Below are 22,192 nucleotides of genomic sequence, written 5' to 3'. Positions count from 1 at the left end.
CTCTCCCTTTCTGATTTACTAAGATTAAACCAGATAACTCAACAGGCTTTGGAGAACTGAGTAGGGGAAAGGAACCTCTGTGGAGTTAACTGCCTCATGGGAAGATACATTATAACTGCTCACACATCTGCAAGGTAATTGATGTCAGCTCTTGCAGTGCAAAGGCTTAATCTGTCCCCCCAGACCCATCGGCCCTGATGCTGCAGATCCGGCACAGCTGGTTTTATGGACTGTCACCCCACGACCTTTACAAATCCCATCATTCCAATCAATACATCTCATTAGCGTTAGGTAAATGTATGGGGCGGGCTGGGAGAAAAAGTTGTAGGCAACAGGGCTTCTGACTGCCCTGTTGCCTGTTTGCTTTGAATCTTTTTTGCTAGCAATAAGGGATGGTTATTAAAACCAAACATGAACTGAACTCCTTGCCATATCAGCGAGGCCAAGCCGTTAACCCACCAATGCTGTTAAAGTCATTTCTCCCTCTCCTTGGGAAAGAGTCATATGATTAACAATTTTCCATTGTGCTGGATAACTGAAACCATATCAAATCCTGCCAGATATGAGGAATATGACGCTAGGTATCCTGCAGGCCACAGCACCATTGCCTTGACTCATGGAGATTGTTTTACCACCAGCACCACCTGAGATGGCAAGCAGAACTAGCAAAACAAAACATAAAAATATGGAAAAGGGCCTAGATACCTATGTAATGGCCGGGTGGCTTATAGATTGTTAGCCATTTGCTCCACAGATTCTAGTCCAGTGAGAACAATTTGTACCCAAGAGGGAACCCACTGACCAAGCCAAGAGTTACACCTAATGCTTACGGACATGCACCTCAAAATCTCATGGTCTTAATTTGTCTGTCACCCATGTGCTAGGATCAGTCAAGAGTATGATTATTTATGGCCAATTTGCTGCTCAGATGCACTTTTGGTCAGTAGCTTTGTTTTTTTTCCCTCCCTGCATGGTCTTCATAGTGAAATATGCATTCATTTAACCATTTTCAAGAGAGCAGGGCACACACCTTAAAACATGAGTATTAAGATATAAATGTCAATAAAATAAAAGTTCCTTCAAAGTGTCTTTGACTAAGCATAGGTCTTTCATGTGATAATGATTTGGAAACAAAAAACCAAAGAACCCCCTCTGTTTTTGAAGTCTCATGATTCTCCCATCAATATCAGGCAACTGGAGCTGGCTACAAAATCTTTAAACAGCTGTGTGCTTTCAGCACAAAAAGAAAAGTATAGCCCACATTGTGACTCCTTTCATGCACCTCTTCTCCCATACCTTTGGCTAATTAAACAATCCATGGCATTTTAAACTGGGGGCGGGGTACTGTGTTATTGTGGTATGCATTATTGTGTGTTTATATTGTAAACCATCCTGTGATCCTCAGATGAAGCGTGGTATAGATATTTAGTAAATAAAAATATTAATGATAAAGCACCTGATGCTAACACATAACAAGATCTACAACACTGTTTGAAAACCACAAGCTGGCTTCAGAGGCCAACCACTTTTGGTTCAGCCTGGCTGAACATGCCTTTAATACAGTACTTCCATAGAAGCAATTCCATTTCTGGGAGCAGGTTTCAGTGTTCCAAACACCAATCTAATTGTATTGATCACTGTTTCAAAATTTAACTTCCTTCTGGATACAGTGAACTAGCTACCTTGGGAATCCACATCAAACACCTGTGTGTAAATGACTTAGATTTTTCAGAAACTTTATGAGACACCCTGGGCATCAAGAGCTCAGGCTGTTTTGTTTAGGAGTCTGCGTGCTTGGCTATATTCCATACCGGTCATGTAGCTAGGTAATATTTTCAATTGGAAATATCATCTTCCTGGATACAATTTCTTGCCCTGGTCTTGTAAATAAAGACTGGGGTGAGTGGAAATGTTGTCCCCTACTATGCTGGTCATTGAATGCAGAAATTGTTCAAACTTGATTTTACTTGCTTGTTGGCATTTAAGTGTCCTAACCTTGGCTCTGTGCTTAACATTTAGCCATTGGAAAAGAAGAAATGCAAGATGCTTTTGCACAGAGATGAGAGATATTTCTAGGATTCCGATATAAATCAGTTCATACATAGGTAAGTAACATTTCAAATACAATAAGAGAAGCTGAATAGTAAATTGTATGAATGCTAAAATGATGCGGGATATAAAGATAACATGGCATTAGTGACTTAGCGGAAAGGAACATGAAAATAACTGAACTATAAGAACAAAGGTGAAATTTGAATAATATTATGTCAAACTTAAATATTTAAATATTGGATAACAAAGGGTAAAATTGGAGACATAATAGTTGAAACGTACAACTTAAAACAAGTATTGAGAGAAGGTGAAGTATTGCTGAACATGATTTTCTAAATGGGAACACAGAAAAGGGAGATGTGAGGGAGTCAGAAAAGAAGGTCATGGACATTTGGTTTATGAGGTTAACTATGTTTTATATTTTGCATATGTTTTCTTGTCGGTTGTTTTCTTTTTTCTTTGTTTGTATTTTGGTGATGGTGTTTTTTACTGTTTTTTGGGTTGTGTATGTCTATGGTGTTATATTGTTTAAAACCTTTAATAAATATTTTATAAAATAAATAAATAGAGAAGCTGAATAGCTTATCCTCACGTCTAGGCTGGATGCATTTGTACCTGCTTTAGCTTTGCTGCTGGCTGCTTCCTCCTCCTCTACCATCTTGTTTGTGTGGACACTCTCCAGGGCTCTCAAATTGTTGACAAGCATGGATCACTGCAGTGGCAGCAAAACCATTTAAAGTGCTAAGCCGCCCTGGGCTTTAGCGAGATGGCTGTACGGCGAAGGCTCTTAGCATAACACCTGCCACAAGGCAGAGACAAGGGAAAATGAATAAATCCAGCAGCCAGCCAATTTTGCTCAGGCTGACACACTTCTCCTCCTGGAATTAGATGAACAGCTCCCCAGGCACCTTGCCCCACAAGCTCACCCGCCATCCTGCATCTTCCACCAATGCAAGACTATGCTATCACACTCAGATCTCTGGCTTCAGGGGAGCAAGCTTAAACCAAAGTTTGAAGGAAGTGCTTGATCCAGCAGAGGGAACAGAATGTGACCCAGTGGCTAAGAGCTAATCCTGAATGCATTCCAGCCCAAAGTAATGTAATTAGATTATCTCAAGCATGTTGCTATTCAACCTTTTTATTAATGGCTTGGATAAAAGAGTAGAGCACACTTATCAAAGTTGCCGATGACACAAAGCTGGAAGGGACCATGAACACTTTGGAAGGAAATATTAACATTCAAAACCCTCTTGATAAATTGAGAGTACTGGACACGTAAAATTAAATTCCAAGAAAATGATAACACAGGCCAAAAACCTCAAATACAAAATAGGAAAATAAATGGCTAAATAGTAGCAATAGAGAGGGGTTTGCTGCATGATAAAATAAGCATGAGAAATGTTGACCAAAATAAGGTGGGAACTGAGATAATAAAACAGTTTGGGTTTTGGCTATCTGGAGGAGTATATCCTCCACCTGTCCCTTCCCATGTTTTAATATAATTTCGGAAAACCCTGTTTTAAGTGTCCTTGCTGTCTGGTGTACAGCAGACAGCTATAAGATTTATGTTCTTCTCAGGTGTGGCACCCCAAACTTGCTCAGGGAATTTCTCTCTTCACCTTTTCCAGCATGCACTCCCCCCCCCCCGAGTCAAACAGGACTGATGTTTAACTCGTGAACCCTGAATTAAAATTATTTGTTATTGTTTTCAATTCCTACTTTTAAGGTTGCATTAGTGGTATTAACAACTATGTTTTAAGATAAGTATTTTATTTTCTTGTCTGTAGTTTATATGATGGTCTCATTGTGAGCCACTTCAAAGACTTTGGCCAAAAAGAGGGATATAATGAATCTAAAGATAAAGAAAAACTAGTCAATGCACTTGTATGCAGCCCTGCTAGCCATCAACTACAGTACTGTGTTCAGTTAAATATGTAATATATATGTTTTAAAACTACTCTGTTCAGTCTTGAGGACCAGAATTGGGGGAACTTGAAATATCCTGAGAAAAATACCAGCGGTTTTCACTATGCAAGTTGTGACTATCATGGTACAAGTCTCTAGGACAATTTAAGATTTGCTACATGGCCAGGGTGGTCTGGACTATTCAGCAATTGATTCAATGTCAGTCAATGTGTAGCCAAGTCAACAGATTGGGAGATCACTTGTGCAATCATTGTTCTTGCACCTGTGTCTTTTCAGGAGCTCATCCCACCATTACCACTGACCGTTAAAGATCTAAGAGGGCAGCTTTCTTCATATGCTGCAGCTGATATTTGCACAAGGGGGTTATGCAGCCTGCAACTTATTTTGTGGTCTTTCACTATTTAATATTCTCCTTTTGAGTGCTTTTGCATAAAACCTTTTAACTGAGCAACCCTATGCATATCTATTCAGAAGTACCGTAAGTCCCACTGAGTTCAGTGAGAAATTCAGACAAGTATCAGTGCAGTGCGGTCATTGGACTAAGGGAACTAGGCTAGTCCCCTAAAGGTTCCCCTGGTGCCTCCTTCCCAAAGCCTGGGAAGCTTCTGCCCAGCTTAGGAAGGGAGATGCAAGGCTCTGATGGGTCCAAGATCTGTCCTGCCATCTTGCCAAAGCCCATCGGCTTTCGGAAGGAGACAGGAGGATTCTAGCTTCCTGTCAGAGCTCTGGCATCTCCTTTGCAAAGCCCAAGAAGTTTCTGATAGGCTTAGGGAGGCGCGATGCTCACATGCACAATGACAGGACTTCACAATATCACATGCATGAAGTTGTCCCCCCCCCCCCCCTTGCATGCTGGTGCCTCTGGCCTTAACTGCTCCCCTATGAAAAAAATTAACTGCATATCACTGGTAAGTATGTCTAGGACTACAACGTAAAAAGATAAACTCTTCCTACAACCAATTTGCACCTGTCATGCTGACATTCATCCTGGCCAGCTTTCCACCCCAACTCTATTACAACATAGACAGGTGAGCAGGAGGAACTGAATCTGCATCACTGCACTATATACCTGTTCACCACACCCACCACCCTGTTTTCTCCAGCTAATTGATTTCTGCAGAAATTAAATCTGTCCCTATCACTATCCAATTTTAAGGCTCTTTCCCCACTTTATTTGACACACTGCACCATATTGACATGTCTTGATGCATGGGTTAGTTTTGAAGTAGCAAAAGACTGAGTTCGCAATTGCAAGAAAAGGAAGAATGAGCATTCAGGAAACATGAATGGACTGTTCTAAAAGGCTTACATGAATTACTCAGTGCAATCTAGTTAATCTTAGGAAAGGGCTGTAGCTCAGTGGTAGAGAAGGTGCTTTGCATGCAGAAGGTCCAAGGTTCACCCCAGGTAGGCAGGTAGAGACCCCTGCCTGAAACCTTCTCAAACTCCATCCAACTCTAAGGAGAAACATGCTGATATTATAGTAGAGATAGACAGACTCTGATTGCAGGAGAGAGGGGAGGCAGTGTAGCCATGTCTGCAGATCTACAGGTAACTTTGGGATGCCAATAAGGCGTTGTTAATAACAAAGACGATTATAACATGCAAGGGTTCTATGCTGAGAAAAGCATATACTGAAAGATAACTGCAACATTGCTAGATGAAGTGCTGCAATATGATTTCAGTTGCTGCTGGCTACAGTTTCAATGGGAACTTTATGAAACCCTGGAACTGGAATTTACCTGGAAGCAGCAAATGCTGCAAAATCCATCTCTTAATGCAGACGCACTGGTGAAGATAGTTCCCAAATCCCCCAAAATGATCCTTTCTGAATGCAAGCTGCCTCTCCATTCAGATACCCACAAGGCCTTGGCAACGGAAGTATTTGAAGGCTGCCCCAAAGAAAAGTGGGGAGATACTGCCTTTCACCAACTACCGGTAGTTCACAGAGAGTTGTAGCATGGTGAAGTACTGCTTTGACTCTACTTCTATCCAGGCAGTCTTCTCCACTATGAGAGCTGCATCCTCTGAAGGGTCTGCAGGCTGGTAGTGGTCAGAAGAACAGTGCATGCGCTTAAGTGTGCCAGAGGTCTCAAGGAGCTTGGTGCATAACACCTTGAGTCCCTCATCCCTCTCCAACAGTGACCCTGTGATGCCTTCCCTATCCCAAAAGTGCAAAGTGGGGTACTCGCCAATTTCTCAGCCTGAAATATCAAATACTGAAAACCTACCTGTTAGAATTTACAGTTTGAAAAACTTCTATTAAACACACAAACACAGGACAACCTCATACATAATTTATGGATTGCTGCAGGATTAGGTGGAAAAATATGCCCACAGGATTGCTAGGACCAAACCATAAGTTTAATGCATCAAGTTAACTTCAAGGCCAGATATTCAATCACTTGACACTTTATGACATCAGTTAGAATTGTTAGGATTCAATTCCAATTGCAGCATATCTTGCCATGTTGTGGACAGTTCTGCCTCTCCTCCCCAAGTGTGGGTGGACAACACATTGCCTGAGTGTGGCTACATGTCCATTTGTGCCAAGAGGGCTTCCTCAGGAAAGTTCATATCTGTAATCTCCACCAACACTGCCATGTTAGATTAGGGAGAGACTCATGAGGCCTCCCACCCCTTTGTCTCTCCACATTATAATCCTCTTCCAAAAGGGCTGTTTGAAATTGCCTCCTTTGCCTCCCAGGAAGTTTTTCTGAGGTTACATAGAAAATGTGCAAGGCCTTGTGTCTCCACCCTGCTGCCAAGTTCCCCTTGATGTTGTCCCTTAAAAAATAAGTCCTGGAATCCATATAGGCAAAATTTTATTTTGGAATTCACCTTCACATCAAAATGGATAGAGACTTGTACATTGGCTCCCAGTACGTTTCCGAGAACAATTCAAACTGTTGGTGCTGACCTTTAAAGCCCTAAACAGTCTCGGCCCAGTATACCTGAAGGACTGTCTCCACCCCCATCATTCAACCCGGACACTGAGGTCCAGCTCCAAGGGCTTTTGGCGGTTCTCTCCCTGCAAGAAGTGAACCAGGCAGAGGGCCTTCTCGGTAGTGGCACCCACCCTGTCTGACTTTTAGAAGACATCTGAAGGCAGCCCTGTTTAGAGAAGTTTTAAATGTTTGATGTCTCCTTGTGTTTTTAATTCTGTTGGGAGTTGCCCAGAGTAGCTGGGGAAACCTAACCAGATGGGTGGCATATAAATAATAATAAATTATTATTATTAGGGAAGGAAGAAGATCTGAGGAGGCCCTTATATTGGCTAAAATGTCCACCCAGCTGGTCTTGCCAACTAGTGTGAAAAGTAGAAAATGGTCCTCTGTTGTAATAGCCCAATCCCATTATTTTTGGTATACATTTTTTATATTTTTCTGGATACTGGGCAAGAATGGCTCCTACTTTCAATGGTCAGGTGAGGAATGAAAGATGGGTACTTAAAGAACTCAGAAAGCTACAGTGCTGTACCAATTTGAGTATCTTAAAACATGTGAGCAAAGGTGAATAAATTCTATGGAGATGCTAGCACACAGATGCCAACAGTGTTTCCTTCCTCCTTACCATGATAATCACTGATCAGTACAAGGAACACAAAACATTCAGGGCAGGAGATGCTTCCAAACAATCAGAGTTTGTGTGTGGGCAGAGAAAGGCAGCTCTGTGCTGTCTAGGGCATTTGGGGTGAATCCAGAGCTGGTACGTTGGTGTCAGCTGCAGAGGGGTGCCAGAAGCTGCTGGTGCAGGGCTAGCCTCCTACTCCTAGCCCTAGCACAGCATGTCACTGTTTTTATTTATTAAACTCAATGCAGCCTGTTTCTTTGCGTTTGCTGGTTTCTGCTCTGCTGACCTGCCTCATGTTCCTGTGCTCATGTCATCTGTCAGCATCAGAAGCCCCAATCAATCCCAGGGCTTGGAAGTCTTGCTCCCAGGATCAGGGGGCACACAAAATATGGCATGCCATCACTCTCTCACCCAGCCTGGCACTTCCCAAGCAGGCCTGGCAGGGGAATCAGCCAAGAATGTCATCTAAAGAGCCCTAGGATCTAGCAAGGAGGCAAGGCTTGGCCCAAGGGGTCAGGCTCAAATCAGATATGCTGCATGACCAGGGAAAACAGATGCATAATCAGTCAGGATTGAGGCCAGGGGTTAGGGAGCTAAATAAGAACCAGGAAGGGAAAAGATATCTGGCAGCCCATGCCAGGTAGTTGTTATCATTCATCGGTATTAAACAGCTGCCAGTGGGAGATGAGCAGCAACTGTCCAGTCAAGATCACTTTAGTTATGACATGACCAATAAGAGGTGCTATGATGGATCTTGAGGAATACATGGGCCCTCCAGCTCTAAAGTCTTCCTGACAGCATTTTTAAAACTGAGTGTGTGTGAAACAAATGTAACTAATAACTAAAATAAGGGTTTCTGACAATTTAAAGTGAATTCAAACACACAGGACGGGTATGTTGTACAGGCCTTCCTGGAATGTACCACTTCCTCCAGTTCCCCAATCCTCAAAGGCTAGCACCCCAACAGCTAACATGTCATGTTTAGTTTAGGCATTTTGTAGGCTAGATCTGCAATTCTATCCAATGTTGCCAAAGAGCAATTCCATTTCCCCCTTCCCTTATCTAAGAACCTTCTTACCAAAATAACCTTGGTTTTGGTTTACCATAGTTGGATTAAACAGTTGCTTGACTATTGGGTGCAATACTGAAGCATATGGCTAAAACTTTGTGGGGTGTAGCTTGACTCTATGTAGATACTGCTCACTTTTTTCTATTTCTGAATTTATACCTCAAACAAGCTTTGACTTCAGAAAAAAGCACCTCTGCAGTTCACTTTCTTGACATACAGACTGGCCAGCAGGAGTCTTAGGTAACCATGCTCAAAGGCAGAGGGACCTATTTGCGCAGAAGATTGAGAGGAGGCCAATGGAGAACACGTGATGTTGGGACAGCGGCAGGAGCCGAGTGTGGCAGCAGCGCAGCTTCAATGGCTGGAGGTTCCTCTTCTCTTGTGCTTGGCCTCCTCCTGCTGCTGCTGCCGCCACCAGCCAGATGTTGCTTCCCCTGTCTTTCCCTTATGCAGCAGCAGGAGGAGGAGGCCAAGTGCAAGAGAGGAGGAGTTCTGCAAAATACTTACAAAATCTCTGCCTTTTTCCTAGCACACCAATCTCTTCCAGGAGGCACAGAAGAGTCACTGGATCAGCTCCAGCACAGCCTCCTGGCTCCCTCTTCCCTCTGATGTCCTGATCCAATAACTGAAACATCTGCTTCACCTCTTCAATCAATACTCACTTCTTAATAGTCTTGACTATCCACAAAAAACCCGGTGACATTAAATGTTAATTATATCTATTTGGATTCGAAAAATTTTTATGGCTTGAGTTAATTATACCCGGAGTCATAAAAAGGTTTCAGAGGAAAAGAGGCTGCTGCCTTTCTAGGCCAAAAGGCAAGCAATACAAAAAGGAAAAAAAAAGAAACATTTCCCTTGGCAGACATCTTACAGTGGTGCTAGGGGTATTAAGACATACCCAGGCACCAGGGACGTCTCTGGTACAACCTGATAAAATGGATGACAAAACTGGAACACTTGCAAAGCCCCATACAAATATTTCACCTCACACTGTCATGCACAAGGAAGACGTTATCAGAGACATGGAGCTGCAGCTGCTCCATCTTTCTTCCCTCTTCCTGGCAATGTCTAGTACAGTCTTCCCCAATCTGATGCCCTTTAGATGTTTTAGGCTACAACTGTGCTGTCTGTAGCTGATGGGAGCTGAAGTCCAAAACACATGGATGTCATCAGGTTGGGGAAAGCTGGTCTAATGTAACACATTATGTAACTCAAAGTGATTGTGTTGTGCATATCCCCATTCCTACATTATATTATTGGCTGTCAGGGAGACAGAGGGAGGAAACAGGCAACATGATGACACCATGTCAAAGGTTAGGTTATACTAGATGTTACCAAGAAGTGGGGAGAGTTACTGAGTGGCAGCAGCTCTGGGCTTCTAGTAGCATCTTTAGTTCCAGCCCTGTTGCTTCATATTTAATGCTGCTGCTGTTCTACTTGTGCAACAAAAAAATCCCTTCTCCTCTCTCCTGCAGTCCCCAATGCACCCTCAGAATATGCTCCAGAGGGTTGGAAGACCCTCCAGAGCACATTTGGGGATGGGGGAGGGGACTGAAGGAGACAGGGAGGGGAAATCCCAGTGCATGAGCAAAACCTCATGCCTGCAGTGTTGGATACAACTCCCTGTGAATGTTGAAGGTGGCCATTGTTTGAACCATGATGTTGTGCTGGTATTCCAGACTGCCTTGTGCCACACCACCAATGCCACAAGTTGTGACACCACAGTAGCAGTCACCATGTGTTTGTTAAGACACTGACTCATAGAAATTAACTTTGATGACAAAAGAATCAATCCTGTTCTTCTTAAATAAGAGTCTCACATAATGGATCATATTTTACGATAAAGCAATCAGTCCTCAAGTTCTTCATAGTACATGCATCAAAGTCCACAGTGATTCTTCAAGAGGAAAGCCTGATCTAAAGGCTTAACATGCTAAGTAATGAAGGCAGCTTCTATTAAATGGAAGTCAGTTTCAAGCTAAATAAAGTAAACTTTTTTTCTTCAGCTGGATATGTCTAACATTCTTCATCTTTCATCCTTTTTCCTCTTCTCTGTACTTACTCCAATTTCCCATAAATGTCCAATCAGCAAACAATGCCCTCACAAAACTCACTAATCACCTATGGATTTCTTTCTACTGTGTTGCATAACACTATCACGAGCAGTCCTGCAGGCAAGCACACAGTTTGGTGTCACCTCTTAAATGTGTGGCTGTAAATTTCTGTTATTTTTCTCAGTCTTACAACATGCCTGTGTCTCCCACATTCCCTACGATGCTTCTCAACATTAAATGAATGCAGAAATGGGTAAACCAGGGAATGCAAACTATCCTAAGAGGTGAGGACCAAGCACTCCTTGTTAGGTTTCCATTACTTGAGAAAACATTCAGGCGAGGATAAAATATGTGTACAATATTAACAACAATAGCAACATGAGAATAAGTCCTTTGTAGGAAGAACTAAAGATACAGAAGTGATTAAGTGGACATCACTGTATAAGCAATTGCATAGGACCTACTTGTCCTCAAGTTATTCTTTTGCTCAAGCTCACCCTGTCCTTGGTCCCCAAAGTGAACATCAAAGACATGTCACAATTTTTGTCAACATTCACAGGTACAGCTTTTCTACTTCCAATCCAACTGGGTGATTCCCATGTTATGAAACTTATACACTTTGGGGCCTTATATACCATACACAGAGTTTGTGGCACTGCCTGTGCATTATGTGCATTTGCCTGTAAAGAAGAATAAATGTTTGTTGTGCTGGAAAATGCACCTGTATACAGGCCCAAATTCAAAGTTATCCAAGGAGAGTTGTTACAAATCAGCTCTCTCACACTACAGATCTCGCTCCTCAGTCCACTGGAAAGCTCTCTGTCCCAGGGCTGGACTGGGCCTAACTTGCTTGCTGTCAGGGCAGCAGCAGGTAGCAATGTCAGGGCGAGGCCTGCCCTAAAGCCTCTGGGCCTCTAATTTACTGCTTTCCTCTTACCATAAAACTGAAAGGGGAAGGTGCCGCCTTTAATCGCTGCCTCCAGGGCCCCTCCTGGAACCACACAGCAACTGAGCAAAGGCTACGAGTTAATGCGTCTTCCGACACCTCTGCCTGATTCATGGGCCTGGCCTTGAGCAATAAACCGCTCAACCTCCTCAGCTGGGCAGCAGGATTTACAGCCCACAAGGGCTGGCACTCACATACAAAGACTTGCACACCAACCCACGAACACAATGTAACCACGCTGTCACAGCAGACTATGTGTTCATGTACAAACATATGTGCACAGTCATGAAGCAGGAGGTAACCATATCACAATACACAGAACAATATAATTCAGATGCCCACCATACACATCATTACACATATACACAACTATGGAGGGAAACCTCTCCAGTCACATGAACGAACAAATTTATGTATCCAAGGAACACACATGCAGGAACTATCAGGCAATTCAGGGGTGAACATGCAAATGTATACAAATATTAACACAAAACATTTCAGATCAGGATACATATATCAGTACACTGGCATAGATATAGATGAAGACTACACAATCCAACCATTCTACAAATGGGTCACTGCGGGAACCCCATAAACTGTTGGGCATCTGGATAAACACGCAGTGGAAGTGTGGATCTTGCTTGAAGCACCAGTCACCACACAGAAGCAGAGCCTGTGTTGAGCATTCTACTACTGTGCCTTACCTCTTCCATTGTTGGGGCCCAAGAATTCATGTCTCCATCCACCTTCCAAGATCTCCCTTCCTTGTCTTGTCAGGCCAGTGTGTTTATTCCAGTTTAACTTTATTTATTTATACTCCACTTTTATATGATAAATCACACTTAAGCCACTGACAAGTATATCTATGCCTATGTTTGTTTCTGTAAATACATCACAGGGAAATTTATTAAGCATATAATGCAATGTACCAATGAGACTAAGACATGAAAAGAGATAGCCTCTTTGTGCTTGGCAGACAAAGCAAGGGTGACCTCTCCCAAAAGGATCCAAAAGAGAAGTGAAGGGGAGACCAGAAGTGAAAGCTGCAACTTAGGGATATCAGTCTAAGATCAAATATAAAGTAAACACAGGCAAAGAGGATTGGGACTGTGTGGGAATTTGGAGATTCCCTTCTGTTTCTGTTTTAACACCATGCAAACCCCTCTCAGGAAGATGAGTTGCCCCCCGGGGTTCCAACATCCTCCAGAGACTGGACTATACCCCATCATCCCTGATCACTGGCCATGCTAGCTGGGGTTGGCGAGAACTGAAATACAACAATGTATGGAGGGTACCATGTTGGGTATGTACAGTGCACATAAAGTGTACACTGGGTTGCAATCCTAGGTTTGTCATAATGCAGTATGTAGAATGTCTCCACCAAAATAGAATATGCCAACATTTTTCTTTCAGCATTCCACAGATATTCCATTCTGCCAGAATTGCTCCTTGCAAAGCAAAATCATACTTGGAATTAACACTTATGGAACAGGAATTTCAGGTTTGATTTTAACTTATAGTCAGCATGCTGATAGGAAAACTGAAAATATGCAAAAGTGCCAGTGCCAGCTCAAAATTCCAAAGGGTTCTTTAGGGAATGCTTTGTGATAAAGGCTTAGAGTTCAACACTTGCTCTTTGCAAACATTCCTGATGGCTGGTCCCAACCCCTCGTCCACATAGATTAAATGACATAAATAAGAGACACTGGGGGGGGGGACAATTGTGCCTGATTTGTACTTATTCTGGCCACATGATTCCACTTCTGTATTGCAGAAAATGAGTGTGTTATGCACACATCTATCCATACACACTGCTAGCTCTTGTTCACAAGGCGGGAGGTTTGCAAAAGTCTTGGACATTATCCATGTCTTCTTTTACATTAAATTTATGCACTTTTGTGCACACTAAACAACAGAGAGGGAAAACAATCTTATCTTGGAAGCAGAGTTCAGGAAAAAGCTACTGGTCTTTTGGACTCGGCAAGCCCCATTCAGTAGCCTTCCTTGTCATCTAGAATTTATCAGTCCAACTTAGATCTGCCATAATGTGCTGTATAACTAGTGCATAAACAAACTTCAGCATGATAAATGCCTTGCTTTGAAGCCATAAAGTTATTAGCTAGTGGCTGTTAGCTACCGCTGAGCACAGGGCACAGTTCTTCCATTAACCCCTGACTGCCCACCCCTGTGCTCATAAATCCATCAAACATGGGGGCAGATTTTTATGTCTCGAGGCAAGGGGAGCCCCACAGATATTCCAATGAACCAATGGGTAGGACCAAGACCAATGCCATATCTGGATGCTTATTAGTGGCCCTTTTTTAACTGAGGAGAAAACAGTGGTGTCAAATTTGTCCCAGTGGAAGTTTTGGGGTTCTACTTATTATAATTAAGCAGAAAGCAAGGGGTGTTTATGTGCTTTGGACATTTTATGATGTTCAAAGCACTTGATTGGCATACATTATCCTGCTGTAGACAACAACCTTGTAATGCTCAATGCTATCATCATTCCTATATTGGAGATGGATGGCTGCAGAAAATGGGGGGCAGGGGGGAATCACTTGCCTAATGCAATCAAGTCAGTTCATGGGGAAAGTGAGATTTGAACTGAAAATTTTCTGATTAGTCACACACAGCACAGCCCTAACCATATCTACTCAAAAGCAAGTCATATTAAATTCATTGGCATCTGCTCCCAGATAAGTGGGTTAGGATGGCAACCCCAGTCTTTTAGCCACTATACCACCCCAGATCTCACTTGTTGTAACGATAGGCTGTTGTGGTCCTGTCTGACCATTTTGACTGACATCTGCAGTCTTGCAAAATAGATTCCTGTATGTGTTCTATAATGCTTTGTTGCGGTAAAAAAATTAAATTAAGATTGATCTGTCAAAGCTGATCTGTTATAGGTTAACTGAGGGCCAAGAGCTGAACCAAGGAGTAAGAGACAAGAAACACCGAAAAGAAAGAGAGCCAGAAAGAGCTTGCTACTCAAGTAATGCCCAAGCCAAGCAGGAAGACTTTGAGAGCCCTTCTTAGGACACAATGGCCAGCCTTGGTAGATAGGGCCAGTCTAAATCCTAAGAATACTTTGCCATGTAGATGTTAAAAGCTGCAGTTCCGATAGCTCACCACATGGGGCAGCCATGCACAGAATTAAAGGTGTTTGCAACTCCAGGCAACCATACTGTTTTGGGGGGTTGAGACTTTGAGGCATGCAAAATAAGGGCTCTTTGCCAGCCTTGAAAAAGCAGAGTTGACATGGTGATTTTGGGTATGAATGTTAGAACTTTTCACATACATTTCTATAATGTGGCGTGCTAATTAGACTCACTCACCACTGACTTTTGTGTCAAAGAGGATCAGCTGAGGCTTGATCCAAGTCTCCCTGTGACTTGAATGGTCACATTTCAGAGCAGAACAACACATTATGGAAGAACAAAAGTCTGCTTCTGAAAATGGCAGCCCTGTGCCGACTCTGTTTCCATAATGTGTAATGCAACTTTGCTCATGTCCCAATGTTCTATCAGTGGCAGAAGCGTGTAGAACTGGGACAGGAAAATGCAGCATAATGCTATCAGGAGGACACAGGATAAGCTGTACCAGATGTTAAGGCGGAGGGGAGACCTGAACAAATAGCTGCTGTTTTCAGTAGCAAGCCCTTGTCTTTTGGAACCTCTAAGTTCCATCCTGTATCATTTCAGTATCTCCTGTCAGTACTTAAAAATCCACACTCCAGGGAATTTGCAGAGACAACTGTTCCAGTAGCTGGAGCTTAAGTATACTGAACTTATTTTGTTGCAGTGCTCCATTTCTCCTCCAAGGAAGACCTAGTCAACTAGTTGACCAGGAGACCAGAACCAAGCTGTGTAGGCTATAACACTGAACCATGAGTTCCTGAGCTTTCAGTCTTATGGACTGAAAGTTCAATCAAGTGCCTTTGCCTCAGCTTTTCATTTCTCTTATTAGGAACATCTCTTCTTCTGAGGTCAGTGAAATTAAGTGAGACTGGTGTTCTATCCAACAAGTTCTCATGACATTCTGGAGGCCACATTTATGACTGTAGTAGGGTAATGCATGCTCCAGCTTAGGAAATCATCTTATTTCCGGTTACAGATAGGTAGCCGTGTTGGTCTGCCATAGTCAAAATAAAAAAAATCCCTTCCTGTAGCACCTTAAAGACCAACTAAGTTAGTTCTTGGTATAAGCTTTCGTGTGCATGCACACTTCTTCAGATACACAGTGTGTATCTGAAGAAGTGTGCATGCACACGAAAGCTTATACCAAGAACTAACTTAGTTGGTCTTTAAGGTGCTACAGGAAGGAATCTTATTTCCGAAGAGTCAAAATACTGTTGTTTTGAATCCTAAGAAAATGTGGTGTTCCTGAGCATACTTCCAAAGCGGTCAATTCAAGCAGAAACCATATCATAAAAGAAGGCTGCATGTTTTACCAGAACTACCATAATATTATATTGATACTATACATTGTGTAATGACAGGGGAGATACAAAATAGGTGGCGGTCATGCTTTGTGCTGTGATCAATGTCAACTGGCAAAAGAGTTGGATCTATTTGTTGCTGAAGAACTTGAAAGCCAGAATGAATTTTCACCAATGCAATTTGGTTCTCTAAAAGGTATATTACTATATTATCTCTTGTTATCCAGAAATAAGACAGTAATAATTTATCATGCCAAATATCAATTGTACATAGCTATATGTATACAAAATAATAAGAGACAATAGCAGCAGGATATTAACTGCCCAACTTTTCAAACCCATCAGGAGCTCCTGAGTCAATTTTTTCTCCTTTTTGCTGCTGAAGCAATAAAAAAGGAAAAACCAACATACAAATGATCTTGTTTATGGCGGCTAAATAAGCTGCATGTGCTTAATCCGTTAGAGTTTAATGAATTTATGACTTGCTTTGGAATTTGACAAGGGCCATAAAAGAGTAATTAACATTTATCAGTGTGTTTGCTACGCCTGCACACGCCCTCCTCCCCTTGGCCCCTCTCGCAGCGACAGTGTCGGGCACCGTGGGGGGATATAAAAGTGATCAATTAATTTTTAATAATCTCAGGGAAAGATTGTAGAGTTGCAGTATGAACTCTGGGAGTGTCAATAAATGTGCCAAAGGTCGGCTGCTCTCCTTTCCATATGCTTTCCAGTAAAGGTTGTTTGGAGTGGGGGGGGGCGGAAGATACACAAAACACTGCCATCGGAACCAGGTTGTGGAGCCATCTGAGCAGCCACTCTCCAAACCGGTTTACCTATTAGTCTTGTGCGCACACTCTAATTTCAACCTGAACAATATTGGGGTGGAATTTCCAAAGATGTCCTAAATTATGGGAGAAGACCATCAAATAGATTCTGGTTTCAATGGCTTTCATTGTAAAATGCAAATACAGGGGGCAAAAGAAACGAAGCCCCCCCCCTACTTCAAACAAGACTGACAATGCTTAGTGAAGGGTGGGCTTCTAAATGTAATAAATGGATCAATCACATTTCACATGTTCATGTAGAAATTCTGTTTTACAAATAGGTTACACACAATGTAGGACTTAGGCTACAGTCTTAAGCCCTGGCCAGCAGCAGCAGCACAAACACAGCCCTGCCGTTTGCACTCGCCAGGTCAAAAGCTGCTGGTGGTGAAATGCCTCTTCACTGCACCACCTTCATGTCTGGCACATCAAAAAGGCCTGGAATAAACCCATTGCCATTACGTGACAGCAATCCTCAGGGGATCCAGCCCATTCCCCCCCTGGCATGGCAAATTAGGCATTCAGATTGCTCAATTAATCTGCATTAAGTAAATCTTGTTGTATAACAGGGAGCTTTGTTGCATTCAGAAGTTGTAAGCAATGGAAAGGTTGTGGCACAGGGCAACGAAAGAAGAGTAACATTAATCTGAAGAAGACAGGGGAACAAGGAGCAGAAGGGCAGCTCTGTTCTTATAAGCCCTGTTTAAAACATCCATTGCATTCTAAGCTCTCATCAGACATTTCCAATACACTTCCAAAGTTTTTCCTGAAACTCAGAAGTCTATAAAAATTAATAAATTAAAAGCTGAGGTTCTTGGTGAGCAATTGAAGAGAAGGGCCACAAATCAGTGGCAATGCATCTGTTTTTCATACAAAAGGTCCCAGTTTTAATCTCCAGTTTCTCTATGTAGGGCTAGGGAAAAGTTCCATTCTGAAAAACTGGGGAGCAGTTGCCAGTCATAACTGTGGACAATACTGAACTAGATGGACCAATGGTCTGACTCAGTATAAGCAGCTTTCTCTGTTGTAGGTTCTATGGTAGAATTCAAATTATGTATGGTCTAATGCCCAATAGAAGCCTAATACAAACAGTCATGAATTAACATTGTATAAGCATAATACACACAGTCTTGAGTTAACATAACTGCAAAGCAGTTGCATATCTTCAGTAGCATCTGTTGACAGTCATTGTTTAGATGTTTAGAAAGTTTGTAAGAATTTTAATTGGTTTCAGTCTCTTTTATTGCGGTATTAACCTGTATGTTTTAAATTATGGTTGCAATTTTCAAAGTGATTATTTTATTGTTTTATCTTTTTTGTAAACCACTTGGATATTTTTTCTGCTATTCAGCAGTATATAAATTTTATGAATTAAATAGATAAAAATAAACTGTCTAATCCAGGATAAATTATTTGTCTGACCCACCCAAGCAATGGCTGGTTTGTAGGTAACAGTAATCAATGGTTTAGGAACTGTGACATGGATGAACCATAGCAAGCCCAAGCAAAGCATTCAGGTTGTCCACTCCCTTCTTCCCCTGCCACCTCATGGCTGGGAGGAGGATTTCTACTGGCATAAATTTCTGTTTCAAATAATCTCATTTTAGCATAATGTGCAAACCAGGAATCCTGATTTTAAATGAACACTGGTTCATTGTTAAACAAAACAACTTCAAACCAGACATTCCCCCTCTGTTGGAGGAGAGAACTGTATAAATTAAACTGTCTCTCTAACCTGGCCTGCTGCCTCAGGCACAGTGGAGGATGATATACAGTCATACAGTTGAAGTAAGATCAGCTGCCAGTCCAGCTGGTTTCTGTATGTGGAAGAGGAGGAGGCACCATCTTGTCCTTTGCCTCAGGAAGCAAAATGCCTTAGGCCAGTCCTGATAACTGTGGTTTGAATACCAAGATTCCTGCTTCATGTGTAGCATTAAAATGAGATTATCTGAAACTGAAAGTAATCTTGGCAGAAGTCTTCCCAGATGCGTGAGAAGAGGAGAGGGCAGAGCTTTGATCCAGCTTGCCTACATGGCGTTGAACCTCCCATAACAATAATATACCCCACCTACCATCCTAAACACAGTTTGCAAGTAGTTTCCACCCATAATTTTCAGCCCTACCAACATTTAGACTAATGTCTCTGTTTTGTATAATAAAATTTTCCTTAAAACATGCCTACACAAATTACAATTAACTGTCCCTGACGAGACAATGCTCAGTTCATTCCCAGCTCTTTTTAGAAGTTAGAAGTTAGAGCAGTGAGGGCTGGGGAGCCAGGACTCCTAGGTGCTATTCTCAGCCAAGCACCAGAAAACACCTTTATTAAAAATAAATTTTCTCTTTTCTTGCCTGAAAAATGTGACATGTTTGATAATGCTAACAGCACAGTTATCCCCAGGACTATTATCATCTACCCAACCTATTCTTCTATTCATTTTCTGAACCACCCCACAACAGTAATAAAAGAAGGGAACACTTACAGAGAGGGAAAGTTAACGCCATGCGCTGGCTGGCCCCTGCAGACGCTGGCGGCCCTCCTTGGCTGTCGCTTCTATCTGGCAATCAATTGACAAGAAATTGAGATTATGAAATATGACAATGAGCATCACAAAGGACGACAATCAATCAATTGACTCCTACAACTGAGCAAGTGACATTTAACAGCAGAGATTTTCCAAACTCAGCAAGCGTCATGGGATTAAGCATCTGAAGCTTCTGCTTCAAGTGCTGGGGTCTTACAAACAAAGCACAAAAGGAACATTTGTGAATAGACCATTTCTCAAAAGCCCCCAACAACTAACAGCTTCCCATAAGGTATCATCCATCAGAATATTTGCCTTGAAGGCTAGATAAACTGTAGAAAGAATGTTCCACTCATATATACTTTGCACTTCAAAAACCTGTTAAAGAAAGTTGTATGCTCTTTGAGTAGGCATCACATTTTAATGTACAGACAGCATGAAGCAGAAAAACCACCCTTTCCCCAAGTAACTAGCCTCTCTCTTAAAAGTCAGCTACCCTCTCTCTTAAAATATTGGCACTTTTTGCAATTGAGACATGATCAACTTTTAACTCCAGAACTCTGTTTTGTGTTTGTTACTCAGTGCCCTTTAATGACTACACTTCCTCCATGCAAAGGGCCTTAATCATGACTATACATGCTGTGCAACTGCACCACATATGTACACAACCCTGTGTACCTTAACGTTAATCAATGTAGAGAAAAACCTGAGCAGAGTTGGCAGAAAGTTCCAAATCCAAAGGGGGCTCTGGTAGACAAAGAGACCACTACCATGCACAATTCTGTCCCATGGCTCACTTTCCCAGTCTCCATGCCTTTAGCTGCAACAGATAACTCCCCAAAGGAACAGATCTGGAAGGAATGTGTGACCTGAGGTGTGGGTGAACCTAGGAAATGGGCACAAGGCTAAGCATGTGAATAAGGTAAAAAATGCCAAAGATTGTGTGGTGTTCACATCTCAAGCTGCTTTCCTTGCTGGGCTACAGAACTGCAATCCATCCTGACCCTCTGCTCCTAAGGGCAACTAATGGATCTGCTACCAAGAGGAGACATAATCAGCGCCTGCACAGCCTGTTGCATAACAAACCAGGGTCCCATTTCCTGTCCCCTGGAACCGTTAAAACCTCATAAACCACCAGGTCCCAGTTGGCAAGGAAGAACTGTTTCCTGCAGGTGTCCAGGGACCATGAATCACACCTTGTCAGTGATCTGGGCATGAGCAGACAAAACAAATGCTGCTGAAGGCAGGCATCTCTTAACAGTCTTGCCCATGTGCATCTCCCCTGTTCCTGGGGTTTGCAATCTGACCAGTGAGGGGTTAAAACGGGTGTTAATCAGACACTTTGCAAGAAGCTTTGAAAACTCGCCCAAATATTATAAAAAATGCCTTTAATCATCTAATAGCCCAACGGGGTAGGTGATGGATGGGCTGATCTCCCTTGCCTGAACAGATGAGCCTGAGGATGTGGGCTTTATGTTGAGGGGGGAGAGCAGACGACACTTTTCCTTCCTCCCCCCACCAAAGCAGTTAGAAATATGAGGTCACCCAGCGAGAGATGATAACACATTAAGGGCTCTTGAGAGATTAGCCTGTCAGCCTCGTTAGGAACAGGCGACTGGGGGCTGACTGCATAATTAGAGGCTGGAGAAGCCATAACTCACAGTGGTTTGGACAGCACGAAAGGGCCACATCCGCAATAGTCCTCTCTGCTTTGAAAAGTCACCTCAATAGGAGTATGGAATGCTCTCCCACATGGTGGCTTGAAAATCAGTGAGGTATACTCCCAATTGCAACCCTTAAATTCAGCAAGAGTTACATCTGATCTAGACTTGTAAACGTGAACAGCATACAGCTGCTCCATTATTGCCAAGAGGAAAATAAGACATAGAACAAGACATTTAAGAATTGTACAAATGGTGTGGCTTGTAATTAGGGAGTAGGAAACTTCCCCAATTCCCAATCCAGAAATAAATCTGCAATTTTTTCCTGGATGCCCACTAGATATCTCAAAATAATTCAGTAGGCATAGATTAGTTTTGGAACTGGCATAGATTAGTTTTGGAACTGCTAGGTTCAGTCAGTGTGTTGTGGTAAAAAGGGTATTCTGAAATCTGTTTTGATAATTATGCATTTTAATGGCATTCCTACAATTAATCAAATTACGATCCAATTTAAATTACAATCCAATTTTAGCACAAACATTATGGGTGAAATTCATCATCACACTTTTCCAATCATTCCATCAGCACAAGCATTTCAGTTTGCCCAATGAAACAATTTCCCCTCTCCTCTCCCTGTGCTGTTCTGGGGGTTCTCCCAACACACATTTAGTCAATTTAGGTTGCAGGGCATGCAGAGGGAGGAGAGGAGAGAAAGTTCCATTGCACTAGCAGAACTCCTTGCACTGGCTCCCGTTAACCCACCTTTATAATTGAATCCAGCCTTTTGTCTTTCAATGGTAGGCAAATTTACTGCAGAATGTCTGTTCTGGTACCTTCAGAATTCTAATTATTAGACCTCATTTTGATTGCAAAGATGGGTACAAAATTTAGCAATCCTAGCATACTGTTGTTGTATGGCTTAATCGCCTACAGATTGAGCCTTCCATAAAGACATTGCATTTATTTGGGAATTATCATGTGTTTGATCTCTGGCATTTTGCTTGATACCCAAGTATTTGTGCTGCACATTGGAAGAATGAGGAGCAAGCTAAAGAAGTACACTCTTTGCTTCTCATAGTGCAAGGCTGAAAGGTTGTACAATGGCACACTGGGCTTCC

General features: G+C 42.3%; 1 protein-coding gene across 9 annotated transcripts in view; it reads right to left on the bottom strand.

Moving 5' to 3' along the window:
- Positions 1-22,192, bottom strand: part of RNF220 (ring finger protein 220) — a 327,427-nt gene that overhangs the window by 184,539 nt on the left and 120,696 nt on the right. For 4 of the 9 annotated variants that reach the window (XM_081195319.1, XM_081195316.1, XM_081195312.1 and 1 more), the window contains one exon: positions 19,372-19,446. The exons of 3 other annotated variants lie outside the window; for them this stretch is intronic. In XM_081195319.1, coding sequence (XP_081051445.1) covers positions 19,372-19,446 — 75 coding nt within the window. Of the gene's footprint in view, positions 1-2,667; positions 2,781-19,371; positions 19,447-22,192 lie in introns of those variants that run through there. 2 more of the 9 variants (XM_081195320.1, XM_081195321.1) reach the window with 2 other exon arrangements.

The sequence above is a fragment of the Podarcis bocagei genome, assembly GCF_964188305.1.
Source record: "Podarcis bocagei genome assembly, chromosome: 5".
NCBI lineage: Eukaryota > Metazoa > Chordata > Lepidosauria > Squamata > Lacertidae > Podarcis > Podarcis bocagei.
Note: the sequence above shows the minus strand (reverse complement) of the source record. Positions and strands in the feature narration are given on the sequence as shown.